Below are 13,571 nucleotides of genomic sequence, written 5' to 3' on the forward strand. Positions count from 1 at the left end.
TTACAGTTAAGATACAGAGGATTTAAAGGTTGAGAAAAATGTCAGGAGGCAGAGGGTCTATCTCCCTCTTTAATAGCCACGTCCTGTTCTATGTGGTCTGAAATCCTGGCCACGCTGAAAGCGGCCCTGTCTGTTGAACCAGGGTTGAGGTGGCTGGTTTCTAAATGACTTTTGTCTGATTGAACAAAAACCCTGTTGTATGGCACACCTCTCCCTGTAGTAAAGCACGATCGAATCGCATGCCTAGCTTCTTTCATGTCAGAAAGAGAATACTTAAGGTTGGTGCCAAATAAAAGATCACCCTGTAAGGGTAGCTCCGATATTTTTGTCTGGGTGTCCGCTGATGGAGAAGATGACATTAGCCACGGCTCTTGCGTTTGTATCAATGGTATCACATGTAGCTTGCAGTTGAAGTTTGGAAGTTCTTTCCTTCTACTAGCTGCATGGCAACCTCTAGATTTTCAGACGTAGGCAATTGTAAAATTGTAGAGAGCTGGTTCCACAGCATATGCTGGTATTCAGCTGCATGGATCTGAATTATTTATCCGCATGCTGCATGTGGAGGAACTTCCTAGAGAGCAGGAGTAACTTACATGTCTACACATATTAAACATAAATGTGCTAGACAAAGGAGAAAGTGGGGAACCACACTTAGAACAGATGGAAGGCATAGACAAAAAGAGGGGAAAGATGGAGAAAAAAAATATTATTTTTTCATTCATTTCTGTTTTTAGTAAACTCAAAGTGACCAATGTTCTATTTTCAGTGCAAACAAATACATTGCATTCCATAGATTCAGCAAAATCAAATTACGTATTTTTCAAGAATGCAGTTTTGGAAACGTATTTCTACAGTGTTTAAACTTAGAACACGTTTTAAAGTAGTATAGCCAAATAATTGCTTGCTTGTTTGCCATGCTGACATTATCTATTTCTTATAAAACTTAATGCAAAAAAAGGAAAAAAAAAAACAACTTGGTCTTCAATGGTTGCAATTGGATTTATGGGGGGGGTTATGATGCAACCTAACTTGCTTCCAATTTTGTATTCTTATGATTGGCTGCAAAGACAACAGGGATAACCACAGATTGGATAAGGTTTTGTTGGGTATGTATTTATTGTGCACAATTCTAGTAACTGTTACATTACTTATGTAATAAAAAAAAAAAAAAAAAAAAAAAACTTGTCGTTAACAACTCAAGAGTCAGAGCCTGAACGTTCGAATCAGAGTCACATATGGTCAAGTCCATGTCTTTTGCAGCCGTGACTGGAGTCAGAGTCACAAATGCAAGTCGAGTCCTATAAGTTTAGCTTACAGTAACAATCGTTATCTCCAAGCAGATTCATATTTGAACATTGGTGGATTTTTAATTTGTATCAAGATGCTCACCTGTGGATATAAAATGTACTTCGTATGCATACTCTGCAAATTAGAAGCACTTAAATCAATTATTTCCCAATCTTATTTCAATACAGTCTTGCAAAAATGATAACTTAATTGACTCTTCAAAATGTAAGTAAACTGCTCACTTGATGTTTTGCTGTAATTGTCAAAATACATTTGCTAGCTTGCAAACGAAAGAGCTAATCACAGTTTCATTAGAATGTCAATAAGATACTTGGTGGAGATTGTGGTTATAAGCCAATACATATAGCCTATTGATAAAGTATTAAGATTTTTTTCTGTGTACGTTAGGCTAATGCTTGCTTACAGCATGTTCTCTTTGCAGAAATGGAATTTGCTGCAATCATTCATAAAACAGAAAATGGGAAAACAAACAAATGCACCACTTCATGTTCTAAATTTAAGAGATCAGGTTTTAATTTATATTTAAGCTTTGTTTGTTTAGGTTTTTTTTTTTTTTTTTTTTTTGGGGGGGGGGGGGGGGGGGGGAGGGGGGAGATTCTTTGTTTGTTTCCTTCAAACAAAGGAATCCTTGCACTATAATGCAATGCACTTTATTTTTGTAAACAAACAATGTTCTGTAAAAAAAAACAATAAAAAACTTTTACAAAAAAGACTTTTACATAAAGTTTTGGCCGCAAAAAAGATTTACAATGTTGCACATATTTATGAAAAGCAATTAACACAAAGAAATTATAAAAAGTAAAAATAAAACATTACATAAGGCCAAGTAAACACTTCTCAGACTGGTTCCTAGCAAATACTATTCCATTGAAAAACATTAAAAAGGAATAATAAATGTGTACTGGCAAGTAAATTCCAACCATAATCACGTAATTGTGAAGCAAACCCTAATCTTTACATTTCGTAACATCAAACTTTTAGACATTTCAAGCTGAAAAATTCAGCAAAGCCAAAGTAACACTTTAAAACAAAAAAAAGGTCCAGAAAACCTTGCACCCATTTTGATATACACAGTATATATGAATACATACCTAGTTCTTGCAGACCTTCAGGTATCAGACATTTAACACAAGAGGAACATAACCCCAACCCCCCCCCAGTTAAATCTGCAGAAGATGCATTTAAGGCAGTCAAATAGTTTCTTTCCAGTGCTCAGAGCAGTGCATCAAGCTACATGAACCTTGTTTTCCTTCTCCATAAATTTCTTTTTGTACTCCAGGAAAGTACAGTTGGCAGACGTTTTACCAAGGTCAGGGCTAGTAGGAGATTTGAGACCTCCTTTACAGGGAGTTTGGTCTTGAAGAGGTGTGCAAATATCACTCTTCTGTATCCAGTAACCTACACGCACAAAAAAAAAAAAAAAAAAAAACTGAACAAAACCAAAAACTGTACAGTCTACTATTTTCATGTGACATCACTTAATATAAAAACACATTTCACCAGAAATAACCTTGTGTACAATAGGCAACAAAGCAAAGCACAAATTAAAAGAGCATTAGGCAAGGTAGTTCTGGTAAGACCACATGCATTTGTCAAAAGGAAAAAGAGAACGACGTAAACATTTGTTTAGTCAACAGTGTGTGTACTAACGACAGTCTTACCTTTGACTTTCCAGGGCAGTGTCGTTGGGCTGCATTTTAATACTGAAGTTGCTTTTGAGCTTCCTGTCTCTATATAAACAAAAACAAAAAAAAATCTGATGAATGACCATTTCTTTGAGACAAAATTAAATATTACAAAAATATAAAGTAAAAAATATGGAAGAAATCTAAAATGCATGTTGACAATATTTCAGTTAGACATGAACATCAATCCTGCTAATGTTTAGATCATGTAAAATCAGATCTAAACCTTCAATACATACATACATACATGCCACAATACTACACTGCATTTAAAACTGTGGTACTGGCATGTGATTCTTTCAATTCAATACAATTTCAAAATAAAGGACTCATCATGGTTCAGGCAAACAGTGTCAATAAAATGTGAAGCAGATCAGTGTGTTACAAGGAAGCTAGCATTCAAATAAAACTTCAGCACTTACTTTGATCAACAGCTCCCACAGCACTCTTTTCTGTTTTTAAATCTGCATTGTCTTTGAAGTTGAACAAATTAGACGAGGTTTCAGGCCAGAGCTTGAACTCCAATAGTTTCTGTTCTTTCAAGGCTGGAGCATCAGAAGACAGAACTTTTCCAGCAGAGGGTCTTTCTCGCTTCAATTTACCCTGCTGTTCAACATCTGGAAGACTGGGGGGCTGCTTTGGTTTCCTAATTAAACGTATGGGTGGCACTTTCCTTTGATTAAGCTGTCCAGACCTCTTGGCTCGCTCACCATCCTTCAGTTTAAGTTTTCTAAATGCTATTTTATTGGCTTCATGACTGGACATTTGGGCTTTTCTAAAGTCAGTTTTGGAAATCTCTTTTGAGATGCTGCCTTTTGAAGGATTTCTCTCATATAGATACTGAACTGCCCTGTAATCCGATGTATTTGGTTTCAAACTTGTGTTTCCCACATTCGTGTGTGAAGATTGCTCATTGGACTTGTGCTTGCTTGGACTCCATATCTTGAGAGAAGGGATTCTGTAATAAGCCAAGGACTTATCAAAAGGACCATCTTTTTTCATACTCTGGTGTTCAGAACTGCCTGGCTTCCATTTATATTTTCCATCCAGGTTTTTAGAATCATGCTTCCTTTCCTTTCTTTTTTTTGAATGCTCCTTGTAGCCACTTCCATTCTCAACAAATTTTGCAGATTTTCTTTTTTCATCTGTCCTTTTCAAAGGAAGTTTTAAACTGATTACTTTAGGGGGACGCATTCGGTTACCAAAGGGTCTTGGAATTTTAGGACTCAAAACTGCACTTTTAGATGAACTACTTGGCTGTTCAGACCCTTGTTTGTTTTTTGAACCAAACAACACCAGATTTACTGTACTGTCGTTTGCAGTCGCAGCTTGTTCAGCTTTCTTTGTCTTGGATACCACATAGTCTTTGGAATTATCCATTTTAGCACTCTTTGATTTTCTACTTTTCAGATTTTCTTTTTCTCTCCTACGTTTTCTTTCATGACTTGGTTCACCTTTCTGTTCAGAAACAGCAAACTTGCATTGAAGACTCCCTGTAGTTTTCACTGGAGCCATACCTGCCTCCGTGTAATGCTTACAGTTTCCTTCATGCTCCTTGCTCATTGTAGGAGACTTACTGGCCTCTTGATCGGCATCATGATGCTTTAGTCTCTTCACTGCACAGCTGTTCTCACTCAAGTCACTGGCAGCAGGTCTCTTTTTCTTAAACGGGAGCTGCAACTGAGTTAGCCTTTTGTGAAGACTCTGGCTTTCTATCTTTGAATTGTTTAAGGGTTTCACATTGTCATCTGTGGAATCATCTGTAGAACTGCCCGCTTCTGAAGAAACCAATCCTTCGCATTTTTCATTTGTATTCTTCACAGCACCTGAATTACTTAGATTCATGGACTCTTCTCTTAAATCTGGTGTGGAGCCAAGCAGCTTGACTATCAAATCATTTGGGGTTTTTGGGGTCCCTTTTTCTGGAGAGGAATCTTCAGGTGAAGATAGTATTGGAACATTTTCTACAGGTCGTTTGGGCGATTCATGTTCTAGTTCAAGGTTTATGTATACAGTCTCTTTATTTTTTGGAGTCAGGTCTTCAAGGTTTAATTGAACCTTTGCTCGCCGTGTGCATTTGGACTCGCAGCCACTCATTTTACCTATCCAGCAGGAAAGACAGCAGTAAATTTCATCAGAGGTACTTTCATACTCTGTTGTTTTTAATACAGTAGTGGTACTAACCATTTCCTGTTGATTGCCATTTTTTTTGCAGACTTCACTAAAAAACATCCTTGCATCCTGAGGTTCCAATACTCTTATCTGTGCATTAAATATTGGCTCGACAATGTCAGTGAGATCAATTACAGAGTCAGTGAGATCAATTACAGAAGATGTTCCATTCTTTTCCTGTGCTGAATACAGCTCTAAAGGGTCCTCCTCTTCATTGCTACTAACCAACTCATTCTCACTTGCATGAAGGTCTGGTTCTGCATCTGTCTCTTGAGGTTTTGCAGTGCTCGTGTGATCAACTACAGTAGAGGTTTCAATATTTTCCTGTGTTGAATACAGATCTAAAGGGTCCTCATGTTCTTCGCTATGAACTGACTCGTTCCCATTTGCATGAAGGTCTGGTTCTACATCTGTCTTCTGATGTTTCACTTCACCAGTACAGTCTCTGAAATTCAGGGATAATAGGTTTCCACATTCTTCGTCTATATCAAAGTGCTCATTAAGATTTAACCAAGATGACTTATAAACCAGATCAACAGATTCAGAAGCCCCAGGTTCCATAATCCGACATTGATCTGCTATTTTCTCGAACCATTCTGGCTTCACTTCATAAAACAAATGTTCCGATGCATCTGATCCTACAGTTGAACAATTGGCCTCATGCTCTTCTTGCTGGTTGGTATTGGTAAAATGCCAAAATTTGAACATGGAAATCATAGTATTATTTGCATTTTTGAAGTCTTTATTAAAGGCTTCACTTTCTCCACCCCAGTACAGATTTATAATACTTTCCACAACACACATCTGTGACTGAACAGGATCTTCAGATTTGTAAAAAGTTTCAATTAAAACTCTTAACAGCTTGAGAGACCATGAATTTACTGGTACAGTAGACAAGTCAAAAACATCAATTGCTGCATCAGATTCCAAGGAGGAAAGGCTTGAATGGATTTCAACTCCCCTACTGTAACTCAGTTTATTGCTTTTTGTAGCAGACACTGGATCATTTTCTGAAATTTCGTCAGCTGGTGCAGATTGATCTTTTGTTACGGATACCAGAACGCTGTCAGAAGTTGAACTGGGAGATTGGGCCATTGAGACAACTTGTGAAATTGTGCAAATTGGAGCTTCTAAATCCTCGGTTTTAGGTACTTGATTGTCTATAGTTACATTTTGAAATTGTGAATAGGAGACAACTTGTGAAATGGTGCATAATGGTACCTCCAGATCTTCATCAGGCCCTGGAAGAGTTTCAGAAACCACACATTCATTGCCATTTGATTGAGCTTTAACATCGTTGGATATAGAGCCTGGAAACATTTCATCCATTCTATCTTCTAAAGGTTCAGTAGTAGAGTAAGCTACTGTAAAGGATGATGCAGGCTCTCTTTGATCTTTTGAGTCAGTTACTGGACTATTTGTCTTGAAATTAGCTTTTGGTTTCAAATCAAAGTTTGCTTCTGCTAGGGAACAGACATTTGTGATTTTAAATGGCAAATCATTATCTGTTTCCTCAAATTCTGGTTTGTACGCAGTATCTGTGCATTGCTGCGATATTGGAGGAACAATCGCAACTTGTGGCTCACTTGTTCTTGGCAAGCACGAGCCGCGTAAGAGCTTAGCAATCAAACTTTGTTTTAGCTCCTCGTCTTCAGCAGAAGGCGATGCATTCTCTACATTTGCATCCTCTTGGTTGCTTACCGAAGATGCAATTTTGGCTTCCTGTCCATTTACATGCTCACTGTTCTCCTGAACCAATGCAGTTGTCATATTATTGGAACAGTTTGCCTCTGCAGTGGATGGCTTTGCTGTTTGACAGTCAGTTTGTTGTGTTAAAATGCTGTGGATGGCCTCCATCACATCATTTTGTAGTTGACTCCTCAAAGATAGATCCACTTGTTCGGCTGGATGGGTGTATGTGGCCACTGTAGTATTTGTCATCGGCTCTCCTACAAAAGTGTCTCTATTAGTTTGCAGAGAAAGGTTATTCTCCTGGACATCTACAGGAGTTTGCTGGCTGGTAGATTTACACAGATTCTCTTTAGACAAAATAGTCTCTATTCGCTTAACAGTTGCAGAGGTATGTTGAGTTGTAAATTGCTCTACGTTGTTTTTGTTAATAAGCTGACCAATATGTTGAATGTTTTCAGCTTTTGTAGCGGTACCTGGAGACACATTCTGGGGAGTTGGTTGCAATGTTTGACTTCTGTCAGTCATGTGCTGTGTAGAGCAGGTCTGTGGTGGTGTGCTTCCACCAGAATGATTTCTGCCAATATAGATCACATTTTTAGCAACAAACCCTACTCCCCCAGATTTTTTTTTCACTGTAACCAAGAAGGCTTCTTCTTGTGCTTTTGGGTATGGAGGTGGTGGATGTTTTTCTTTGGATTTCGCAGCAGCAGCAGGTTGTTGACTCTTTTTATATCCTGATGAAACACTAGATTGTTTATACCGCTTCAAAAGATGAGACTGCAATAAGTCAAATACATTGGTAGAGATACGATCTGTCGCTGTAGATTTAGTTTCCAGTGTTCCATTGGTATTGTGGCTTTCTGGGCCTAGTAAAGATTTTTGGTTTGAATCAAGGTTAGATACTCTGGAAGTCACTTCATTTCTTGCTGTCCCCAAAATATTTTCCACACCATTCCCATTGTGGTTTACTGGTCCTAGAGAGGATTGCTGGTAGGCACGCTGTCCCAAATGGTTTGTAGTTGTAACAGGATATTTCTGTATCATTGCCATATTTTGAGCACCATTTACATTGTGTTTTACAGGACCAAGCATGGCTTCTTGTTTTGAATAATAATTTTGTTGTCTACTCTGGAAAGACGCCACAACAGCAGCTGAGTTTTCTGATGTAACAGGATTTCTAGGAGTCACTGGGATACTGTGAGCAATAGTTACATTGTGTTTTACAGGACCAAGCATGGCTTGCAGGTTTGAATAATAATTTTGTTGTCCAACCTGGGAAGACGCCATAACAGCAGAGTTTTCTGTTGTAACAGGATTTTTAGGAGTCACTTGGATACTGTGAGCACCATTTACATTCTGATTTACAGGAAAGAGAGTGGCTTGCTGGTTTGAATAAAAACTTTGTTGTTCCACCTGGGAAGACATCGTCACTGGATCCGAACTTCCAGGTGTATCTGGATTGTTGACAGTTGAGATATTCCGAGCAAAATTTCTATTGTAGTTCATAGGCAGGAGTGAAGATTGCTGGTTTGAATAACACATTTGTTGTCCCACCATGACGGAACTCGAATCTGGAGCTGCATTTCCGACTGCAATTTTCTGAATACTGTCAGGACTGCAGTTCACTGGTCCTTGTGGGGATAACCTGTTTGTACAGTCATGCTCCATCTGGGAGGACACCGCAGCTGCTTTTTCATTCCTTATAGTATCATATTTTGCCTGATGACCATTTCTATTGTGGTATTCTGGTGCCAGTGACGCTTGCTGGCTTGCATAGAAATGTTGTCCCACCTGGGCAGGACTTGCAGCTACTCCCCAATTGCTTGGCGTCCCTGGGATATTCCGAGTATCATTTCCATGATGTCCCCGATAACTGTTTGTATAGTAACTGTACTGTCCGACCTGGGAAGATGACATGACTGGAGAATAAATTACATTTGTAATCCGATTGTTTGGTGTGATTGTGACATTCGGAGAAACATTTTTATTGCTTCCAGAAGTTTGCTGGGTTGAGAAGTAATTAAGTTTTCCCATCTGGGAAGATGGCAATCCGGACATGGAATTTCTATTTGTATTAACAGGATTACCTGCTGCAACTTGAGTCGTCGGAGGATTACTTACATTGTAGTTTACTAGTGATGAAGGATTGTTTGAAAAGAAATTTTGCTGGCCCACATGGGTAGACGTCAATGGTCCAGAGTTTCCACCTGTAATATTCTGATTACTTGTAGTCACTGGAACGGTCATGTAATACAATCCATTTGGGTAATGTGACGTGCTTTCAGTATATACTGGTTTAGAAGATGCACTGATCTTAGAACTTAGTTTTGCAAAAGCCTGGAGTGCAGCTGAGTCACTTGTTTGCCCTCTTTCACTGGCAATGGGTGGTCGGTTTGTGTTCTGAATAGAAGACTCTGTAGCTGCACTGCCATAGTGAAAGTTACTATTAACCTGAACATTTTTTGATGCCTGCCAATTTTTGGAGGTGTTCTGAAGAGATGCTCCTGGTAACCCAGAAAAGTGGTTCGTTCTGCCATCAAGCGGATTTGAAGCAGGCTCAAAGTTATTTTGAGTCAAGGTGGGTCTGGTAGGACAGTTCTGAGACGATTCATAGGCGGCTGCCTTTTGGTTATAGGGATACCACACGACAGGCCTGTGCATTGTGCTGGACTCCACAATTATGTCACGGTAATGCTTCCTTCAGTTTGTTTACAAGCCAGAAATTCTGTAAAAAAAAAAAAAAAAAAAAAGGAGGGGAAAAAAAAGGTTACACACCTAAAAGTTGTGACTTTAGATTAGACATGAATATACTGTAATTGCTAAGAAATGCTAACATTGTAATGTGTATAGGACAGTCAGTTGGCAAATGTTACAATTTACATACAAGCCAGGGGCCACATTCATAGAGAATTAACCACCTTCCTAAATGTGTTACAGGACTAGCAAAAAACAACTAAAGTGCATGGAGCAATATCCTGCAGTTGCATATGGTGTAAAAAAAAAAAAAAAAAAAAACTTTTTATACCAATAACCAATTAAGTGTGATGCTAGGTCACAAAAATAAATGGTTGTATGCTGACAAAAAATAAACCAAAAACTGATACAAGTTGTTTATTAAACTGCTGAAAGGAATTACATGATTAAAAGAGGATGGAGTTTAAAAAAAACACAAAAAATTCAAAATGGCCGAGAGAAGCACCCCCCCCACCACCCAAAAAAAAGCGGATCTGAACAATACACAGAGGCCCTGCACCACAGACCTAACATTGACGTTAAAAAAACAAGATCGCTGCTTCCGCACCCAGCGCTCAGACATTTGCAGAGATTGAGATGTTACAGTAATAAAATAATGACTTGGATTGCATTAGTGAGGAATTTGGTGATAAAACGAGTGATCAGGAGAGGATTTATCAGTATGCACTACTATGAAGTGGTATGTGATAAATACAGTGAACAAGGGGTGGGGCTTGGCAGGAGAAGCAGTACTGGGAGAGTCCTGTTCATATGCAGTGCCTTTTAAAACCTGTTTTTACTGTGAAAAAAACTTAACCATTTACTGCTGGACCATTCGAATTTTGTACATTCTAATAAACATATGCACCGAGCTGTACTGAGGCCTTGTCCAAAGTCAGTTTAAATCTCGTGGTTATGATTGTATTGGAAAACACTTGTTTAAAACACATTTATTTAAAACCACTTATTGCCATCTCACTCTTTAAAATGTGCAATCTGTCTCCTTGCTGCTGCCACCAACGTATGGACTTGTCGTACATCCTCCAAGCTTTCCTGAATACAGAGATTTATACTGTGCCCTACACAGCTCACACTTGCCATGCTACTAAAAAAGTAACACCGCACGCTTGCAGAAAGCAAAGCCATTGCTCTGCAAACGTTGGCCGCGTTGTCATAAACAAAAGCTATTCCTTTTACAGCCACTTCAAACCACTGTGTATCTGACTGATGGCTTCTGCTAGATTCACAGCTGTGTCTCGCGTAATTTTCATGTCGCAACACTTTTGACTCGAGTTCCCAGTTTTGCTTAATGTAATGGCTGGTGACTGTTAAAAACTCTTCTCGTGCCATGCTTGTCCATACATCGGTAGTGATGGTTTCAGATTTGTCAGCGTCTATCTCATCGGCGAGTCAGTTTTTGAATAAAAATCACACAGAGAAGGGAAAGAGAAAGGCAAAGAATTAGTGAGTCGAGATACTATGGGTAGAATCTCTCAGCGGAGAGATCCTACGGTAGAGAGAAAGATTGAAAATTATTTTCTAAGTGTAAGGGACTTGCAGGAATCCACAGACAAAATAAAAGTAGAAAACAAAAAAGAGGCATATTATAAATCCTGGTATAGAGCCAAGTGACGTCAATCTCGATCGTAACACCCACTGAGGCAAACTGAGCTATGCAATTAAAAATCTTGGTTTGAGCCAAGTTAACGTTAAAAATCTCTTATCACAAGTCCCCGCTGTGGCAAACAAGAACTACATAAATTTAAAGTCCTGGTGTGGGAGACCTACAGGCAGGTAGGCCTCGACAATCACCTTCCCAGACTATATTTCCTGAATTGATATATAGGATTTGGTCGCTGAGGCACCCTATTGTAGCACTTTGAGTATTATATACAACAGGGAAAATAATCAAATTAAAATGGCCAAGGATATAGCATATGTAGAACAAGCGCTAATCAAAGCGAAATCAGGAAAAAAAAAGGATTGTATCCATTCACGTGTAAAACCGAACAGGAAATAAACATGGTGGAAGGAATCTGGCAGTAAAAAGAATGATGACAAAACATAGAATAGATAAGAGCTATAACGGTAGTTTCTAAAGTAGAGTAATGGTAATTAAGAAGTTGTTTATTAATGATTGTTTTGGTTAGATTGGTTTTGCTTAAGCAAGGAGATAAAGCACATCTTAGGAAAAAATAAGTAATTTTGAAAATTTGTTTATTAATGATTGTTTTAGTTCATGCCTGAGCCAAGCAGAGAGATAACATTTTCTTTGAATGATTAACACACAATAATAAAACAAACACTACTATAAAGTACCAAGTAATGTTACTAACATTGAACTGCCTTAATGTTGAAGTACACTGTTTTGTGTGTTTGTCAGTTAGACTCAGAGAGAAAGAATCTGTTTACAGTTTGGGAATGGAAGTGTAGGGGAATAATTGCATAGAACCATTCCTGTACCTGTTTGTTGCTACCCCGCACTACATTTATTCACTGAGTTATGTTTTCAAATATTTTGAGTTTGTGATCTATTAAGTTTATAGAAATAAAATAAAATGTATTAAACTGCAGATACATGTTGCTGGGAACCAAACTGTAGGTGGTGTGACAAAAGGAACATGACATTCCACCTAAACTTTTATTGCATTACCACCTACTGAGTTGACTTCTCACTACCTCGTAAATACCTGTCCCCCCCTGCTGTTAATTACCTCAACTGAGCTGGCTCCAGCTTATCGGTTGATCTGTATTGTACTACCTCGTAAATACCTGTCTCCCTTTCTTTTGCTACCCCAACTGAGTTGGCTCTAGCTTATTGGTTGAAAGGGAAACCACCCTGTCTCTCTGTAAAAGGTATATTAACTGTATGCTAACACTGTATGGCAGAACACTGCTCGTGTTTCCTAGCACTGATGTGCTGAGCTGTTCTCGTTTGCTCAGACTAATAAAGCTTTATATCTCTAAACACCTAGTGCAGTTGGCTCTTTTAGTTGCGGACCTGAAAAGTTCCACGACAGAGGCCAATTTGTTTAGGAATTTAAAAAAAAAATCTAATTGAATACTTGACACAGGTGCAGAACAGGTTAGAGTTAAAAATCGAAGCTAGTATTCAACAAAAAAAATTATGCAAGTTGACCGCAAGTATGCTAATCTAAAATTATTGTAGGAAATAGCATACTGGCCAGTAAATATACCCAAGAGACCCCTTGCCCAAAATGACACAGTCCATACACAGTAACCGACAAGGTCAATGTGTATGTAGGAGTCATTATAAAAATAAATAAGTCAAATGGTATCACAAGTGAAAGTTATAAAGACTGAATAACTGTATATACTACACTCAATCATTCTCGCTCTCCACAGAATAACGGAAGCCAGATGGGACCCTCCTACGACCACGGTGAAGACGACAGTGCATTAAAACAGACAACATATACAATTACGGTTCAAACATGAACTGGGACCACATGCACAGCCAAAAGGCTTTGACCTTGCATCCTGCTGCTGGAGTTGTGGAGACCCATATGAAAACCTACATCTTTCAAAAGGAGAAAATGAGAACAAGAGCACCTTATACTAAACGAATCAAGCATGAGCTTTGACCATAGCGACTGTGCCTCCACATCTGTAAACAATGATACTAAACAGTATAATCAACAATGTTTGCAGTTAGAAGTATAGTATGGTCAGAACAGTATGAAGGAACATATGGAGGAGGGATTTTTTCCTGATTTTCAAGGATGACCAATGGTGAGAGGCTGCAGCAGGGGGGAACAAAATCCTGCAAGCAATGTGTTAAAGAATGCCATAGCGACTTCATAAACTCTTGGATACAACCGTTTGACTCATTACAAAGCATAACTTTGCTCAATAGCTTTATTAAGCTCAAGAATAAATAATAAAATATACAACAATTTGGTTGTACTTTATTGTAGTTGTACAATTCAGTACAAAGAGGGTGGACTGTAGTGATTGCTT

The 13,571-nt window shown here is 38.5% G+C and overlaps 1 protein-coding gene across 1 annotated transcript in view; it reads right to left on the reverse strand.

Annotated features, from left to right (window-relative positions):
* Window positions 1-1,991: 1,991 nt before the first annotated feature.
* LOC121318461 overlaps window positions 1,992-13,571 on the reverse strand; it is a 30,506-nt gene continuing 18,926 nt past the window's right edge. The window contains exons 2-4 of the mRNA XM_041255167.1: window positions 3,416-9,582; window positions 2,970-3,038; window positions 1,992-2,706 (exon numbers count right to left, since the gene is read on the reverse strand). Of these exons, the coding sequence (XP_041111101.1) occupies window positions 2,534-2,706; window positions 2,970-3,038; window positions 3,416-9,518 (6,345 nt within the window). The 5' untranslated portion in view covers window positions 9,519-9,582 and the 3' untranslated portion in view covers window positions 1,992-2,533. The remainder of the gene's footprint in view (window positions 2,707-2,969; window positions 3,039-3,415; window positions 9,583-13,571) is intronic.

The sequence above is a fragment of the Polyodon spathula genome, chromosome 7 (genome assembly GCF_017654505.1).
Source record: "Polyodon spathula isolate WHYD16114869_AA chromosome 7, ASM1765450v1, whole genome shotgun sequence".
In the NCBI taxonomy this organism is placed as follows: domain Eukaryota; kingdom Metazoa; phylum Chordata; class Actinopteri; order Acipenseriformes; family Polyodontidae; genus Polyodon; species Polyodon spathula.